The sequence below is a fragment of the Xyrauchen texanus genome, chromosome 14, assembly GCF_025860055.1.
Source record: "Xyrauchen texanus isolate HMW12.3.18 chromosome 14, RBS_HiC_50CHRs, whole genome shotgun sequence".
In the NCBI taxonomy this organism is placed as follows: Eukaryota; Metazoa; Chordata; class Actinopteri; order Cypriniformes; family Catostomidae; genus Xyrauchen; species Xyrauchen texanus.
The window spans coordinates 26201924-26220271 of record NC_068289.1 but is presented as its reverse complement, the minus strand read 5'-3'; the positions used below and the strand labels follow the sequence as shown (position 1 = coordinate 26220271).

Sequence of the window (18348 nt, the reverse complement as noted above, 5' to 3'; positions counted from 1 at the left end):
AAAGATAACTATGTATAATTATTTCATCATTATATATTGAATTATTGTTATAGGAGGGGGTTTCGCAGCAAATATTTGTATATGCGATTAATTAATCAGGACACCATGTAATTAATTCGATTAAAAATGTTAATCGATTGACATCATTAATAATTATATATTGATATAAATATGTATAATCTTTATATATTGAATTATTGTTATAAGAAGGGCTTTCTCAGCAAATATTTGTATATGTGATTAATCGCGACACCATGTAATTAATTCGATTAAAAATGTTAATCGATTGACAGCCCTAAAATATATATATATAAATATATATATATATATATATATATATATATATATATATATATATATATATGTGTGTGTGTGTGTGTGTATTACATACGTGTCATACTTTTTATTTTTGACTTACATTTTAATGTACGATTAATCGATACTTGTTTTTTGTAAGTTAGAGTTCTCAACTACAAAATGACTACAAAAATCCCATCCTTTTGCATACTGCACAATATATACTGCATACTGCATGTTATTTAAAAAAAACTGTATGTGAAACAGTCTACAGTATGTGACAACAAATGATTCAGTGGTGTGCCACATTTGTCACATGACGTCACTATGTTTATTGTTTAATTAATTGTTTAATTCAATTTGTGTAAATAGGTCTAAAACTCTGTCAGTCAGACCAAATAATAACATATAATTGATTAACTGATAAATACTTTTAACCGATATTTGCACATTTATACCAGTTATCTGGTCTTTAATATTGGGTTTTTCAGTGAAGTTAGACATAGCCCAAAACAAAGAGGAATTCAAGAAGGAGGGCACTTTTTGGAAAGTCTTTCTCTTTTAAGATTCCAAAAATCGTAAAACTTTTAAGTTTCCTCTGTTTCATTTGTCACACTGTGAAATGAAATGTCAAGGACATTACACTATGGTATACAGTATCTCATGGTTGTATACCGCACATTTTTGTAAATGTGGAAGGCAATCGAGGTACTCCATACATACAGAAAATTGTAACAGTATACACACTACATACTGCAAAAATAGTATGACTAATATGTTAGCATGCTATTCTGAGTATGTGTCTGTGTACATACCTGGAAGAAGGGACAATCCAAGCACTGCCTCCAAAGGCTCTCAGAGCGAGGCTTGTTGTGACAGTATTTCTCATAAATCTGCAACTCACCCATCTAAACAGAAAAATTAACTCACCCTGGGCTCTTAATAATAGTGTTTCCTTTATTTGTTTTAGTTTTTTCTTTTTCTATCAAATTCACCCAGTCCAGAAAGCAGCAGCCAACAAGCTCAGGACAGTCAGTGTAATTCTCCAGTTCTTTGAGGAATATCCTGAAAGAGAGGACAAAAGAATGAGCTAGAAACTTCATACTACCTAAAAATACTAGCTAGCTATTTGCTAGCTATTTGCGTGCTACCTGCCTGCAGCTATATATTTTTCCACAAAACTGGAAAATGATTTCTCGAGAAACTCAGCGTAAATCTGACTGGCTGGTTTAATGGAACTTTCTGGCTGGTTTGATGGATTTGATGGTAGACGCACACAAGATGTTTAATCAGTTTGTATGGAAGGCGAGTAGTGTTCACAAGGTTCCGCGTTGATACAATGAGCGCTTTTGAGAAATAAATAATCCCAGAATTTGCCCAAGTTTGCCAAATTAGTGATGTCAAATCTTTTAAAGATATTCACAAGTTTCATTTGAGGCACATAGCAGAAAGTACAGTGGATATCCACAAGCAGAGCTGCATTTTCTGCTTCATTTATGTACTAATGTCTGTAAAATATTCTGTGATGAGGTTTTCTGTGCTGTTCTTAGACTCTCCATACATGTTCTGCATCTCCCATGTGTTTTCTGTGCTATCACTTGTGGAGACTCGCACACCATTATATAAATAATTTATTTCCCCAAGTCTGACTTGTATTACGGTATGATACAGCTCCGATAACCCTGCCCCAAAACACCCCGTAATGACAAAAACGACTGTGATTGGTCGATTTACAAGTTAGTTATACTTAAGTCTAAAAGGGCAGTATTGGCCAGTTGAAGAGGCTATATATCCCAGACCTTTGCCGTTGTCATAGGTCTGGTTACACAAGACTACATGTGGCCTAGCAGTAAAAGTATTAGCCCTTTTAAAGTGGCCACATTTTAGACTTTTTAGCATTTTGTTGTTTTTGTTTTCAGTAGTCAAGTTTTTTTGCACCAAAAACAGTAATTTACAGTAGTTTTACGTGACCATTTTCTACCACGAAGCTCACAGTAACATTAAATTCTCTTAAGTCTTGTCCACTCAACATCGCACTAACCTTTGGTGGAAATTATAAATCTCCAGCATATTCCCAAATAACACATCCTTCTTGTTTTGCAGGGCTGCTGGGATGAGAGGAGACATGGAGGGGTTGTCCATTTCCGCAGCATATCCCTGTAGCACACATGACAAATATAATAGGGGCATACAGTATTGTGCAAATTATTGATAAATTACAGTCAGGTCCATAAATATTGGGACATCGACACAATTCTAATCTTTTTGGCTCTATACACCACCACAATGGATTTGAAATGAAACGAACAAGATGTGCTTTAACTGCAGACTTTCAGCTTTAATTTGAGGGTATTTACATCCAAATCAAGTGAACAGTGTAGGAATTACAACAGTTTGCATATGTGCCTCCCACTTTTTAAGGGACCAAAAGTAATGGGACAATTGGCTGCTCAGCTGTTCCATGGCCAGGTGTGTGTTATTCCCTCATTATCCCATTTACAAGGAGCAGATAAAAGGTCCAGAGTTCATTTCAAGTGTGCTATTTGCATTTGGAATCTATTGCTGTCAACTCTCAATATGAGATCCAAAGAGCTGTCACTATCAGTGAAGCAAGCCATCATTAGGCTGAAAAATCGAAACAAACCCATCAGAGAGATAGCAAAAACATTAGATGTGGCCAAATCAACTGTTTGGAACATTCTTGAAAAGAAAGAACGCACCGGTGAGCTCAGCAACACCAAAACACCCGGAAGACCACGGAAAACAACTGTGGTGGATGACCGAAGAATTCTTTCCCTGGTGAAGAAAACACCCTTCACAACAGTTGGCCAGATCAAGAACACTCTCCAGGAGGTAGGTGTATGTGTGTCAAAGTCAACAATCAAGAGAAGACTTCACCAGAGTGAATACAGAGGGTTCACCACAAGATGTAAACCATTGGTGAGCCTCAAAAACAGGAAGGCCAGATTAGAGTTTGCCAAATAACATCTAAAAAAGCCTTCACTGTTCTGGAACAACATCCCAATATTTATGGACCTGACTGTATAATGACAAAAAATATATACGTTTTCAAATGATATATATATATGAAAAGAAATATTTCTAAACTGACTAAAAATATTAAATAATGCTCTCTAGAGTGAAACCATCCCTCCCCCTAATACCAGCTAGCAAGTTGCAAATCATTGTTCATGGCTGTGAAGTAAGATTCACTCACCTGTAAAACACACATTAGCTCTTCCACATATGCTCTCTCTGTTTCCACTAACTCATTTATTACATGCCTGTGAACAAATACAAACAATACACAATAATGGTAATTTAAGGACTATTCTATAGGTGGTGTTGATGAGCCAGGAAGGCACATGTGTCCAGCATGTGTTTTCCCTATGACCCTGAACTGACCTGCGGAGTACAGCCAGGGTCTCCTCCTCCTCAGATACTGAGGCACTGCGACTACTCCTGTCAATCGTATCAGAGCTTACCTATGCAGAGATTATCAAAACTGAGCAACAGTCTGGAGGTTTAGCTTACAAAGATTCACTTCATGAGAGAGAGAGGTATATGGTTTATCATTTGCTTATGCAGGAAGAGTAGCTTAGAATAAGAGCATTGTGAGTATGCAAAGATGAATCATACTTGTTTACAGGACACTCTTCTTTCCAGAGAGTCCTCACTGGTAAAGCTGTTCTCTTGATCTCTGTGAGCTGAGAGAGCAACAGAGAAATAAATAAACCCTTTTAAAAAGTGGAAAAAGAAACAAATTGTGCTTTTATAGTATGGAGATACAGACACACAGATGAACAGAGAGAAAGACAGATAAATGCTAATAAATGAATGAAGAGAGACCTGGAGATGAGAGCGACTCTGGTCGGGGGGCAACAGGTTGGACTGGGCGTGTTTGCTTTGCTGCTAATTTCTTCAGGCTAACCCTCCTCCTTTCAAACATCTCCTCTAGCGATGCTTTCTTCTCAAACACACGCTTCACCTGCTCCTGTAATATGCACATAGATTTCAGTAGAACTTTATTTAAGAGTTGGCTGACATATCTCTTTATATCTCTTGCCATAAAAATGTATTTACCCTTCTGTCACTCACTCGACATTGTGTCAATTGTAGAGACACAAGGGGTCTTTCTTGAGAGCCTCACGTACCTCTGGACTTGAGAAAAGGCCAATGTTAAATTGGCAGACAGAATTTGCATGTCCCGCCCCCGGACATACAGGTATAAAGGGAGTGGACGTGCATCTGTCAGTCAGATTTTTTTCTTCGGAGCCGAGCCGTTCAGATCCAACAGAAGCAGCCAGAGCTTCTGTTGGATCTGAACGGCGCATTTCAGCGGCTTTCTCCCCTCTGCACGCTGTGCAGCCTCTGCAACCTGGGCGCTTCGACGGCACTTCTTTCAGTAAGAGTGTGATTTTCTCTGAAAGAGTATATTTCCTCTCATTTATTTCTGGTAAATGAGCAACATACACAAGCGAGCGTTGAACGTCCTTTTCAGGATGCGTCTTTTTATAGATGCCCTTCCGCCGCTGTGTAGTTCCTGGATGTGGTAGATATCTCTCCAGATCCGACGGTTATAGAAGCTGCCTTGTGTGCCTGGGTTGCGATCACACTGAGGCAGCGTTTGTGGATGGTTGATGTTCTTATTGCGAGAACATGACCATGGCAATGTTGCGGTCGCGGTTTTCGTTCTTAAAGACGAACGCTACTCCAGCCGCTGTTGCGTCGCTCCTTCTTCCCATGGGATTGAGGATGACCCGGCTGGCGATGGAGGCGATTTGGGGATGGCAGCGAGCTCAGTTTTGACAGGCACAGCCCCACGAACCACCCGCCCCCCGGCGATATAGCCTGTCCCTCCAACCAAGATGAAGAAGGGTTTCTACAGCCCTTACTTCATCGTACCCAAAAAAGGCGGTGGATTGGGGCCAATCTTGGACTTGTTCTCAACTGGACTTTACACAGGCTCCCGTTCAAAATGCTCACACAGAAGCAAATCTTAACCTGCGTTTGGCTTCAAGATTGGCTCGTGGTGGTAGACCTGAAGGACGCGTACTTCCACGTCTCTATTCTGCCTCGATACCGACCCTTTCTACGGTTCACGTTCGATGGCCAGGCGAATCAGTACAAGGCCCCCCCTTCGGCATGTCACTGTCCCCTTGCGTCTTCACCAAGGTCGCAGAGGCAGCCCTTGCCCCGCTATGGGAAGTGGGCGTCCGCATACTCAATTACCTCGACGACTGGCTCATCCTAGCACACCCTCGAGAGTTACTATGCACCCACAGGGACCAGGTGCTCGCACACCTCAGCTGTTTGGGGCATCAGGTCAACTGGGAAAAGAGCATGCTCTCTCCGGTTCAGCGCATCTCTTTTCTCGGCTTGGAGTTAGTCTCAGTCTCAATGTCAGCACGCCTCACAACCGAGCGAGCTCAGTCAGTGCTCAGGTGCCTCGCTCGCTTCAAGCCAAGCACAGCGGTTCCTCTCAAACAGTTCCAGAGGCTCCTAGTGTATATGGCATCCTCGGCTGCGGTCGCGCCGCTTGGGTTGAAGGATATGAGGCCGCTTCAGCACTGGCTTCAGACTCGAGTCCCGAGATAGGAATGGTGCCGTGGCACATACCGTGTGTTAATCACCCCTTTCAGCCATCAGACTTTCAACCCTTGGACAGACCTCGGTTTTCTAAGGACAAGAGTCCCCCTACAGCAGGTGTCCAGACGTGTCGTGGTCACCACAGACGCCTCTCAACTGGGTTGGGGCACCGGCCCAGCCTGCGTTGGCACATCAACTGCCTCGAGTTGTTGGCTGTATTCCTTGCCCTGCGGAGGTTTCTCCCGCTAGTTTGGGGCAAGCATGTCTTCATCTGCGCAGACAGCACTGCAAAGGTAGCGTACATAAATCACCAAGGCGCCGTGCGCTCTCGTCATATGTCACAACTCGCCTGCCATCTCCTCCTTTGGAGTCAGCCGCGACTCGGTTCGCTGCACGGCACTCACATCCCGGGCGACCACAACATGACGCCGGACGCGTTGTCACGACAGGTTACGCTCAGTGGAGAGAGGAGGCTCCACCCCCAGGCAGTCCAGCTGATCTGGGACCAGTTCGGCATGGCACAGATAGATCTCTTTGCCTCCCAGGACAACTCCCATGGCCCGCTCTGGTACTCCCTAACAGAGGCCCCTCTCGGCACAGAAGTGTTGGCACACAGCTCGCCCCGGGGGCTGCGCAAGTACGCATTTCCCCCAGTGAGCCTTCTTGCACTGGTGCTGTGCAAGGTCAGGGAGGACGAAGAACAGGTCACCTTAGTGGCTCCTTACTGGCCCACTCGGACTTGGTTCTCGGATCTCACGCTCCTCGCGACAGCACCTCCCGGGCAAATTCCCCTGAGGAAGGTCCGTGCCCAGACCTCTGGAAACTCCATGTCTGGCCCCTGGACAGGATGCTGAAGATCTGTGTGACCTACCACTTGCGGTCTAGACACGATCAACCAAGCCAGAGCTCCCTCTACCAGGCAGCTTTACGCCCTCAAGTGGCATCTGTTAGCAAATTGGTGCTCTTCCAGATCCAAAGACCAGCAGAGATGCGCAGTTCGGTCAGTGCTTTCATTCCTGCAGGAGAGGTTGGAGGGGAGGCTGTCCCCCTCCACCTTGAAGGTGTATGTTGCTGATATCACAGCCCACCACGACGCAGTGGACGGCAAGTCCCTTGTAAGCATGACCTGATTATCAGGTTCCTTAGAGGCACCTGGAGGTTGAACACTTCCCGGCCAAGCCTGTTGCCCTCCTGGGATCTCTCAGTGGTCCTCTTAGGCCTTCAGAGACCCCACTTCGAGCTGCTTGATTCAGTCGTGCTCAAAGCCCTCTCCTTGAAGACAGCCCTCCTGATAGCGCTCGCTTCCATCAAGACGGTTGGGGGCCTGCAAGCGTTCTCTGTCAGCGACACTTGCCTGGAATTCGTTCCGGCAGATGCTCACGTCATCCTAAGACCAAGACTGCGCCCAAGGTTCCTACGACCCCCTTCAGGGACCTTCAGGGGCGGGACATGCAAATTCTGTCTGCCAATTTCACATTGGCCTTTTCTCAAGTTCAGAGGTACGTGAGGCTCTCAAGAAAGACCCCTTGTGTCACTACAATCAACACATCAGGGAACGGAGGTTACAACTGTAACCATGCCGTTTTTTTTAAGTAAGGGATAATGCAAAGTCAGTTGGTCACTCTGAAGGAGTATTGTGTGATCAAGAGATGTGAAACTAGCACAGCTATAAAGGAAATTGTTTGCTTGAGACGATGGTGAATTATACAGTTTAGTGGTCATTATATAAAAATTTTGACCGCAGAATGCTGTGATTGACCAATCAGAAGCAAGTATTCCAAAAGAGCTGTTTAATAATCAGATACAGAAATAAAAACGATTCTTCATGATTCAAGATGTGAAATATTTCATTATATTTTAATTCTTTATTATTTTCAGCCTGACTTAATTTACAAACGTAATAAATAATCAAATAATTGGTTAGAGATTGGGGCAACAAAGTCCCTTATTTCCATTTAATTTTGTGTTTTTGACTAAGACGTTAAATTAAATAGGAGGTGAATTGAAGGAATTGTTATATATTGAAATAGCCTGACCTTGAGCTCATTGTTTAGAATACTCTCATATTCCAGCCAAACTGTGCTGATGTTCCATTGCTGTTTCTCATTTGCTGTCTCCAGGTAACACTCCAGTTCTGACAGTGCTGACTCTGCCCCTTCTTGTGACTGGCACTTGTCAAGAGGCTGTGATGCGAGCATGTAAATCCCATCATCACAACATTTACACACCTGAGAGAGCATGAGACAGATTGGTGGGTCCAGAGTTGATTGTATGCAAGTTGTTGAGACTATTATATTGCTCTTTTTCAGTGCTCAAAGTGCTTTAAAAACAAAAATATAAAGGTACATCTGAACAAAACATCAAAAATAAACAATCTCTATTCTTTAAAAATCAGTGAAATTTTTTTCATCCAGAGTGGTTTAAGATCTAGGCTAGTAACTGAAATAGATCAGATTCAAACCGAACAAGGGTTGATTCAAGAACTATCACCAATTTGCCCTTAATCAAGACATGTAAGCTCAGGTTTCTAGAGGGGAAATGTTGTATGCATTTAGAGTTACCATGTCCAATCTTCTATGTAGCTCCATAGCTTGTGTTAGCATGGTGCTCTTGTCTTTCAGCCCTTGGGCAAGTTTCTCTCCAATTTTCTGAAGTGCACTGCAATTTATTGCAACACTGTCATCAACATATTGAAAGCTGTCAATCAAACCTTGTCCCTCAGCTACCAGGGACCTTACTCTGTCTAACACATCCTGCAGAGAGAATAATAAGAGGCATTAATTATAAGGGTTTTTGAAAGTTTTCAAACCAACAGGATTGATACATGCATACATATGTGTTTGTGTAGATGCAGTGGGTGGAGACTAACAAAGGCCTTCTCTTCATGATTGGTCAGCTCTTCAAGAATGTGTTCTGTTTGGGCGGAGCTTATTCCAACATCTGATAAAGCATTTAGTGTGTCTGTTGCATGTTCCAAATCTGTTTGCACCTACAACAGCATAGCAAAAGGAAACAGTTTACACCTTTACAGTTTAAACATTTCACCATTATTGTAACATTCTTTTAATTAAAATATTATTCAGCTATGTGTGAGTTCTAAACACTGGTTGGAGTAGGGTGGAACCTTTGTTATGTGTCCAGGACATTACACTGATTTACACACCCCATACAAACACACAGCCATTCCATACCAGTGATCCTGTGATGGGGAAAGGACCTCTTAACGCATATTGTTGTACAAAACAAACCCAGATGGGACTTGTGAATTCAAGTCTTAACTATCACTAAAATGCCAGTTCGGATGAAGTATCATTACATGGGCAGTGCCAGCGCTAAAAGCAGAAAAGGTCTGCAGCACTTTTCATGTGGACTTCAAAGTAGTGCTTGACGATGGCATTGATGCGAATCGTGAATGCTGCTTCAAGATTGCTATAGCTAAGTTGACAACCACAGACTGCCAACTGATTAATATTGCAGAGGATGAGATTTTAAGAGATTTAATGCACATTTCAATCAATACGCAACATTTGGGGACTAGTCCTTTTAACTTTAGTCCTTTGTTAACCTCCAACATAGACTTTGGAAAATGTTTAATGTTATTTGAATTGGTTATTTTAGTGCATTTCTATATATTTATACTTGTTATGGTTACCCTGTCTTGTTTCACTGTTGCCCTCTTGTTTTCCATCTTGTCACTTTTGCACTTCTTAGTTTTCACTTTATTCCCTTATGTAACTCCATAGTCCTCTGTTAGCGTTCGTGTTCCCTGTCATTGTTTTCACCTGCCCTCATTAGTTTGCCGTTTGCTTCTGTTAATCACCTTATTATCTTGTTTGAGTTCTGTTCGTTCATTGGTCCCTTTTTCCCTTGTTTATGTATTTATACCCCGTGTCTTTGTCCAGTCTTCGTCGATCGTTGTTTGATGTTGTCTTGGCGTGTGCTTCTCTCCCTAGTTCCCTGTTCGTGTCTACCTTGGTCAGCTTCTTCAGGTTATGTTTCTTTTCCCCATCGTGGGTTGTTCATTTTGTGTTTTCTTATTCAATAAAATTCAAACTGCGTTTGGATCCGCATCTCCTCGTCTGCCTCGTTAATCATTCGTGACAGAACGATCGACCCACCCATGGATCCAGCAGTCCAACGTGCGAACTACCACCTGCTCTGCTTAAAGCAAGAGGACCGCCCCATTGAAGACCACATCCACGATTTCCTGAACCTGGCGAGTGTCTCAGACTTCCCGGACTCAGCCTTGGTGGCCTTCTTTAGGGGCAATCTGAACGCGGCGCTGAGGGAGCGGTTGCCACAGGCAACGCACGCCTGGATGCTCTGCGACTTCCTGGAGGCGACCCTACTAGTTTGCGGCTCACAGCTCACCGTGGGCGTCGTAGAGGAGGACCCTACCCCTCCACCCACTGTGGAGACCCTTCAGCTGTCCGGGGCTCCCCCTGTCACACCTACCCCGGTCTGCAAGCCAGAGCCCACGCCTGCCCCGGTCTGCGAGCCAGAACCCACGCCTGCCCCGGTCTGCAAGCCAGGGCCCACGCCTGTCACAGTGAGCGAGCCAGCGGCCAGGCATGTCACAGTGAGCGAGCCAGCAGCCACGCATGTCACAGTGAGCGAGCCAGCAGCCACGCATGTCACAGTGAGCGAGCCAGCAGCCACGCATGTCACAGTGAGCGAGCCAGCGGCCACGTATGTCACAGTGAGCGAGCCAGCGACCACGTATGTCACAGTGAGCGAACCTGCGCCTACGGCCTCTACCATCAGCAAGCCTGAGTCCTCGTCAACCACGGCCAACGAGCCTGAACCCACGCTGACCAGGAACAGCATCCCAGCCTCGCCAGTCGCATCAGCCCGGAGGAAGAGGAGAAAGGGAGTGGTCTCTGTGCTCCAGCCTCCGCCTGCCGCAGCCCCATGCCCTAAACCCCCCTTGACTCTGCCCTCAGCGCCCGGCGAACCTAAGCCGGCACATACCAAGGTAACCCAGCCAGAGCCTGTAGCCTCAGACGTCAGTGAGCCAGTGCCTTTAGCCCCAAACGTCAGTGAGCCAGTGCCGTTAGCCTCAAACTTCAATGAGCCAGTGCCGCTAGCCTCAAACGTCAATGAGCCAGCGCCTGTAGCCTCAGATGTCCCTGAGCCAGCGCCTGTAGCCTCGACCGTCCCTGAGCCAGCGCCTGTAGCCTCGACCGTCCCTGAGCCAGCGCCTGTAGCCTCGACCGTCCCTGAGCCAGTGCCAGTAGCCGTGACCGTCCAAGAGCCAGTGCCAGTAGCCGTGACCGTCCAAGAGCCAGTGCCAGTAGCCGTGACCGTCCACGAGCCAGTGCCAGTAGCCACGACCGTCCAAGAGCCAGCACCAGAAGCCTCGATCGTCCTAGAGCCAGCACCTCCCGAGCCTTCCAGGGCTCCTCCTCTCGAGCCTACCAGGGCTCCGCCTCCCAAGTCTCTCAAGTCTCTCGAGTCTTCCAGGGCTCCTCCTCCCGAGCTTTCCAGAGCTCCGCCTTCCGAGTTTCCCGAGCTTTCCAGAGCTCCGCCATCCGAGTTTCCCGAGCTTTCCAGAGCTCCGCCATCCGAGTTTCCCGAGCTTTCCAGAGCTCCGCCATCCGAGTTTCCCGAGCTTTCCAGAGCTCCGCCTTCCGAGTTTCCCGAGCTTTCCAGAGCTCCGCCATCTGAGTTTCCCGAGCCTTCCATAGCTCCACCGTCTGAATTTCCCGAGCTTTCCAGAGCTCCGCCCTCCGAGCTTCCCAGAGCTCCACCTCTCAAGCCTCTCGAGCCTTCTTGGGCTCTGCCTCCCAAGCCTCTCGAGCCTACCAGGGCTCCGCCCCTCAAGCCCCTCGAGCCTTCCAGGGCTCCGCCTCTCAAGTCTCTCGAGTCTTCCAGGGCTCCGCCTCTCAAGCCTCCCAAGCTTTCCAGAGCTCCGCCCTCCGATCTTACCAGGACTCCGCCCCTCAAGCCCCTCGAGCCTTCCAGGGCTCCGCCTCTCAAGTCTCTCGAGTCTTCCAGGGCTCCGTCTCTCAAGCCTCCCAAGCTTTCCAGAGCTCCGCCCTCTGAGCTTCCCAGAGCTCCGCCTCTCAAGCCTCTCGAGCCTGCCAGGGCTCCGCCTCTCGAGCCTGCCAGGGCTCCGCCCCTCAAGCCTCTCGAGCCTCCCAGGGCTCCGCCTCTCAAGTCTCTCGAGTCTTCCAGGGCTCCGTCTCTCAAGCCTCTCGAGCCTCCCAGGGCTCCGCCTCTCGAACCTCTCGAGCCTTCCAGGGCTCCGCCTTCCAGGCCTCTCGAGCCAACCAGGGCTCCGCCTCTCGAGCCTTCCAGGGCTCCGTCCCCAGAGCCTCTTGAGTCTCCTACGGCTCCGCCTCCCGATCCACTCAAGCCTTCAACGGCTCCGCCCCCAGAGCCTCCTACGGCTCTGCCCCCAGAGCCTCTCGAGCCTCCTTCAGCACCGCCTCCGGGGCCTCCTGCGGCTCCGCCCCCCGAGCCTCCTACGGCTCCGCCTCCCGATCCACTCAAGCCTTCGACGGCTCCGCCCCAGAGCCTCTTGAGCCTCCTACGGCTCTGCCCCCAGAGCCTCTCGAGCCTCCTGCAGCTCCGCCTCTCGAGCCTCCTGCAGCTCCGCCCCCAGGGCCTCTTCCGGCTCCGCCTCCAGAGCCTCCTATGGCTCCGCCTCGCGATCCACTCAAGCCTTCAACGGCTCCGCCCTCAGAGCCTCCCGAGCCTCCTACGGCTCCCCCTCTCGAGCCACTCAAGCCTTCCACGGCACCACCCGCCGAGCCTCCCGAGCCTCCTACGGCTCCGCAGCTCGAGCCACTCAAGCCTTCGACGGCTCCGCCCTCAGAGCCTCCCGAGCCTCCTATGGCTCCACCTCCCGAGCCTCTTCCGGCTCCGCCTCTCGAGCCACTCAAGCCTTCGACGGCTTCACCCTCAGAGCCTCCTACATCTCTGCCTCCAGAGTCTTCCTGGTCTCCGCTCCTAAAGCCTCCCACGGTGCCGCCTACCCCGGCTCCGCCTCCTGAGCCTCTTTCAGCTCCACCTCCTGAGCCTCCCTCAGCTCCGCCTTCTGGGCCTTCTGAGCCATCACCTCCCTCGGCTCCGCCTCAGAGGTCCTCCTTGGCTCCGCCTCACGCAGCGCCGCCGGCCTCCCTGTGGCCACTCCATCTCCTAGGCCACCAAAACCGGCCTCTGTTCCGTGGTCACCTCCCAGGTCCCCTGAACCGGCCCTTGGCCCACGACCACCTCCCAGGCCACCAAAGCCGGCCGCTATCCTGTGGCCTCCTCCCAGGCCTCCTGACCCGGTCCCTGTCCTGTGGCCTCCTCCCGGACCTCCTGACCCAGTCCCAGTCCCGTGGCCTCTTCCCAGGCCCCCTGACCCTGTCCGGTGGCCTCCACCCAGGCCCCCTGACCCTGTTCCCGTCCTGAGACCTCCCCCCCGGCCTCCTGACCCAGTCCCCGTCCAGTGGCCTCCTCCCAGGTTCCCCAAACCTGTCATCGCCCTGCGGCCAGCTCCCAGGCCTCCTGCACCTACCCTTGCCCGGTGGCCAGCTCCCAGACCATCGAAACCTGTCCCTGCCCAGTCGATACCTCCCTGGCCCCCTAACCCTCGTCTCCACTTGTGCCCCTGTGGACTGTCTCACCTCCATTTGTGCCCTCGTGGACTGTCTCATTTCCCCCGGACTTCCTGCCTGCCCAGTGTGCCCCCTGGTCTGCCTGTCTGCCCATGTGCCCACTTGGACTGTCTGTTTGCCCCTGGTTCCCTCATGTTGTTCTTGTGGGTTTTTGTCTTTTGTTATTTGTTGTTAAGGATCGTCTGGAAGCCGATCCTTTAGAGAGGCTCTGTTATGGTTACCCTGTCTTGTTTCACTGTTGCCCTCTTGTTTTCCATCTTGTCACTTTTGCACTTCTTAGTTTTCACTTTAGTCCCTTATGTAACTCCATAGTCCTCTGTTAGCGTTCGTGTTCCCTGTCATTGTATTCACCTGCCCTCATTAGTTTGCCGTTTGCTTCTGTTAATCACCTTATTATCTTGTTTGAGTTCTGTTCGTTCATTGGCCCCTTTTTCCCTTGTTTATGTATTTATACCCCGTGTCTTTGTCCAGTCTTCGTCGATCGTTGTTTGATGTTGTCTTGGCGTGTGCTTCTCTCCCTAGTTCCCTGTTCGTGTCTACCTTGGTCAGCTTCTTCAGGTTATGTTTCTTTTCCCCATCGTGGGTTGTTCATTTTGTGTTTTCTTATTCAATAAAATTCAAACTGCGTTTGGATCCGCATCTCCTCGTCTGCCTCGTTAATCATTCGTGACAATACTGTTATAGCATTATTGTTACATATAGTTTTTTTTTCTTTCCTAAGAATGAAATAAATGCACTTTGGCAGGAAAAGAAGTATATATAGAGTTAAATATCAGCACTTTCAAAATCAACAATTAGTCGCGATTAACTATGAAAAATGTAATAATTAATCGTATTGAAAAAAAAACAAATAAACTGACAGCACTAGTATTTAAAAAAGTAAAGTAAAATGCATGCATTATAGTAATGGGAATTTGGACACTTAATTTCAATAATAATAAAAAAAATTCACAATTAAAAAATGTTTTATGGTACTAAAATAGTTTTTATTTTCTAAATTAAATACATTAATAAATAAATATAATAAATTTTTCTATTTTTCTTTTGATTTTTGGGAGCAATGTGACCTGGCCAAAATTTGACAAAAGTTTGTGAGATTGACCCAATAACAAGATGATAATGAGAAACAAAATAATTTGTATTTTTAATGCAAGACCTGTTGAAAGTTGTAGGCAAACTGGCATAGTTTCAAACACAACTCCAGCTTATTTTGATGCTGGAGCCAGAAGTCATCAAATGCTGTAGAGCTCTCATTTATCTGGGATAATAGCCTGCAAGATGACAACGAAAAACTGTTATAAAATCTACATTTACATTAGATGCTGTACAACAACAATATATTAGGCTATTAATAAAACGTCTCTTTAAGAAGCCTCAGAGCACATCTTAATTGATTTTACAATACATAATATTTAAAAAGTTCCAGACTTGCCTGTACACTGTAGCAAGGTTCTCCAGCTGATCAGGATTCAGACTGCTGTCTGGGTCCCTGTGCACTGGTTCTCTAATGTTCTCCAGAAGTTTGTGTCCTTGGCTGAGAGTACCTGCCATCTCTTCCTAAAGACAAAACATTGAGCAAGGAAGGAAAAATAGTGTTATTACCAAACAGGATTGGGAGGGTTACTTTAAAAAAAAAAATTCCACTACAGATTACAATATACCTGCAGACAAATATAATTTTTTAACATATTCTGTTAAATTTCTCAAGGTCAGTTATGTAACCTAAATACTTTGGATTACTCTGGCAGATTTGTTTTACTTGTTTTGACTATGAATAAGTTAAAGCAAGAAAAAAAATCTGGCAGTACAGACACATTAAAAATACACTGCATAAAATATTTAGGCTTTTTTCTGATAGTGTTGCTTCTAAAACAAGATAAAGCAAATGTTCATATATTTTTTTAACAAAAAAACAATACAAATATTCTCATCAAGAATACGATTTTTGCAGTAAATCATTGCCTTACAATCATATGTCTTACTAAAGAGAAAAATATAATCGTGCCTGGTGCATGTAAAAAGGATAGAAATAGCATTTTAGCTTAGCATAAAGCTAAATATTCATATAGCAGTTTACACAAGGTAAACTATTTCTGCTGCTCCAAACTTCAAAACTCCACAGTGTACACAAACGTCATGGTTACTGTTGTAACCTTCATTCCCTGAGGGAGGGAAAGACACATTGTGTTGAATGAAGTGACACAAGGGGTGACACAAGCAGACAAAGAGCTTCTCAGGACATCTAGAGCTCTGCGTGCGGTCCAAATAGATACGCAAAGCACGTACCGGACACAGCAACGAAAGGGCTGGGTCTGCCTCCTCCTGGGGCAGCTTGCTTGCAGGGTCACGATCTGGTCCCTGAAGGGGGTCGTAGGAACCTTGGGCACGTAGCCAGGTCACAGCCTCGGGATAATGTGAGAATTTGCCAGACCGAACTCCAGGCAGGTGTCGCTGACAGAGAATGCTTGCAGGTCCCCAACCCTCTTGATGGAGGCTAACGCAATCAGGAGGGCCATCTTCAGGGAGAGGGCCTTGAACTCAACTGAATCAAGCGGCTCAAAGGGGGGTCTCTGAAGGACCGAGAGGACCACTGAGAGATCCCAGGAGGGGAACAGGCTAGGCCGTGGAGGGTTCAGTTTCCGGGCGCCTTCAGGAACCTGAAAATCAAGCCGTGCTTACCTAGGGACTTGCCATCCACTGCGTCGTGGTGGGCTGCGATAGCAGCTGCATACACCTTCAAGGTGTCCCCCTCCAGCCTCTCCTGAGGAATGAAAGCACAGACCGAACTGCGCACCTCTGCAGGTCTTCGGCTCGGGAAGAACACCAATTCGTGAACAAGCGGCACTTTAGGGCCTAAAGTTGCCTGGTGGAGGGGAATTTTCCAGGGAGGTGCTGTCGCGAGGAGCGTAAGATCAGAGAACCAGGTCCGGGTGGGCCAGTAAGGGACCACCAGGATGACCTGTTCCTCGTCCTCCCGGATCTTGCACAGCACCAGTGCAAGAAGGCTCACTGGGGGAAATGCGTATTTGCACAGCCCCCGGGGCGAGCTGTGTGCCAGCATGTCTGTCCCGAGAGGGGCTCCTGTCAGGGAGTATCACAGCAGGCAGTGGGAGTTGTCCTGGGAGGCAAAGACATCTATCTGTGCCATGCCGAATCGGTCCCAGATCAGCTGGACCGCCTGGGGGTGGAGACTCCACTCTCCGCTGGGTGAACCCTGCATCGACAGCACGTCCGCCGTCGTGTTGCGGTTGCCAGGGATGTGAGTGGCCAAAGGAGGAGATGGCGGGCGAGTTGTGACATATGACGAGAGCGCATGCCGCCTTGGTGATTTATGTTCGCAGTGCTGTCTGAACGGATCAAGACGTGCTAGCCACGGATTAGTGGGAGAAACCTCTGTTGGGCAAGAGATACAGTCAGCAACTCAAGGCAGTTGATGCGCCAACGCAGCAGGGGTCCTGTCCAGGGGCCAGTGGCAGCGTGCCCATTGCACACGGTGCCCCAACCCTGTTGAGAGGTGTCTGTAGTGACCACTACACGTATGGACACCTGCTGCAAGGGGACTCCGGTCCGCAGGAAGCAGAGGTCTGTCCAAGGGTTGAATGTCTGATGGCAAGAAGGGGTGATTGTCACACTGTATGTATCATGGCGCCACGCCCATCTTGGGACTCGAGTCTGTAGCCAGTGCTGAAGCGGTCTCATATGCATCAACTCGGCGTGGCTGAGGATGCCATATGCCCCAGGAGCCTCTGGAATTGTTTTAGAGGAACCGCTGTGCCGGGCTCGAAGAGAGCAAGGCACCTGAGCACTGACTGAGCATGGTTGTTGGTGAGGAGCTGTCATTGAGACTGAGTCTAACTCCATGCCGAGAAAAGAGATGCTCTGAACCGGGCCGAGCATGTTCTTTTCCCAGTTGACCTGAAGCCCTAGACAGCTGAGGTGCCAGAGCACCTGGTCCCTGTGAGCGCATAGTAACTCTCGAGAGTGAGCCAGGATGAGCCAGTCATTGAGGTTGAGTATGCGGATGCCCACTTCCCTTAGCGGGGCAAGAGCTGCCTCTGCGACCTTGGTGAAGATGCGAGGGGGCAGGGACAGGCCGAAGGGGAGGACCTTGTACTGATACACCTGGCCATTGAACACGAACCGTAGGGAGGGTCGGTGTCGATGCAAGATGGAGACGTGGAAGTACGCATCCTTCAGGTCTACAGCCGTGAACCAATCTAGCTGTTGAGCGCAGGTAAGAATGTGTTTCTGCGTGATCATTTTGAACGGGAGTCTGTGCAAAGCCCTGTTGAGAACTCGCAGGTCCAAGATTGGTCGCAACCCGCCACCTTTTTGGGCGGTAGGGACCCTTCTTCATCTCGGCTGGAGGGACGGGCTCTATCGCGTCCTTGAGAAGCAGAGTCGTGATCTCTGCCCGTGAAGCACTTGCTTTTTCGGCGCGTACGGAGGTGGAGCGAATACCGTCAAAATGATGCTGGAGCCGGGCGAACTGAGTCGCGTAGCCGAGTCGGATGGTCCTGGCCAACCAGCGCGACTGGTTGGGCAGTGAAAGCCATGCATCCAAACTCTGCGCGAGGAGCACTAATGGGACGATCGCTTTTGACGTACCGGATGGGGCTTCGCGGCGGGGGGGACAGGTAATAGCGCGTCAGGAGGCAGAAGAGCGTCCCGAGGCTTGAGTGCTGAGAAAAGACTCAAAGCTCTTACCTACCTCCGCGCACCCGGCAGGGGGCGGGTTAAAGACTGAGGAAGAGGTCCCAGAGAGGCGTCTTCAGAACTCGTCAGCGTTGGCCTGCCGGGGCTGAGCAGTCACGGGTCCGGAAGCGAGAGAGCTGCGTCCGGGGAGCGGGACTGT

General features: G+C 48.3%; 1 protein-coding gene across 1 annotated transcript in view; it reads right to left on the bottom strand.

The window, feature by feature from the left end:
• Positions 1 to 15062, bottom strand: part of LOC127655075 (guanine nucleotide exchange factor DBS-like) — a 41434-nt gene extending 26372 nt beyond the window's left edge. Inside the window, exons 1-12 of the mRNA XM_052142682.1 lie at positions 14926 to 15062; positions 14650 to 14764; positions 8756 to 8875; positions 8448 to 8639; positions 7923 to 8114; positions 4147 to 4291; positions 3937 to 4004; positions 3703 to 3782; positions 3515 to 3581; positions 2339 to 2454; positions 1293 to 1362; positions 1113 to 1205 (exon numbers count right to left, since the gene is read on the bottom strand). Coding sequence (XP_051998642.1) covers positions 1113 to 1205; positions 1293 to 1362; positions 2339 to 2454; positions 3515 to 3581; positions 3703 to 3782; positions 3937 to 4004; positions 4147 to 4291; positions 7923 to 8114; positions 8448 to 8639; positions 8756 to 8875; positions 14650 to 14764; positions 14926 to 15044 — 1377 coding nt within the window. The 5' untranslated portion in view covers positions 15045 to 15062. The remainder of the gene's footprint in view (positions 1 to 1112; positions 1206 to 1292; positions 1363 to 2338; positions 2455 to 3514; positions 3582 to 3702; positions 3783 to 3936; positions 4005 to 4146; positions 4292 to 7922; positions 8115 to 8447; positions 8640 to 8755; positions 8876 to 14649; positions 14765 to 14925) is intronic.
• Positions 15063 to 18348: the final 3286 nt, after the last annotated feature.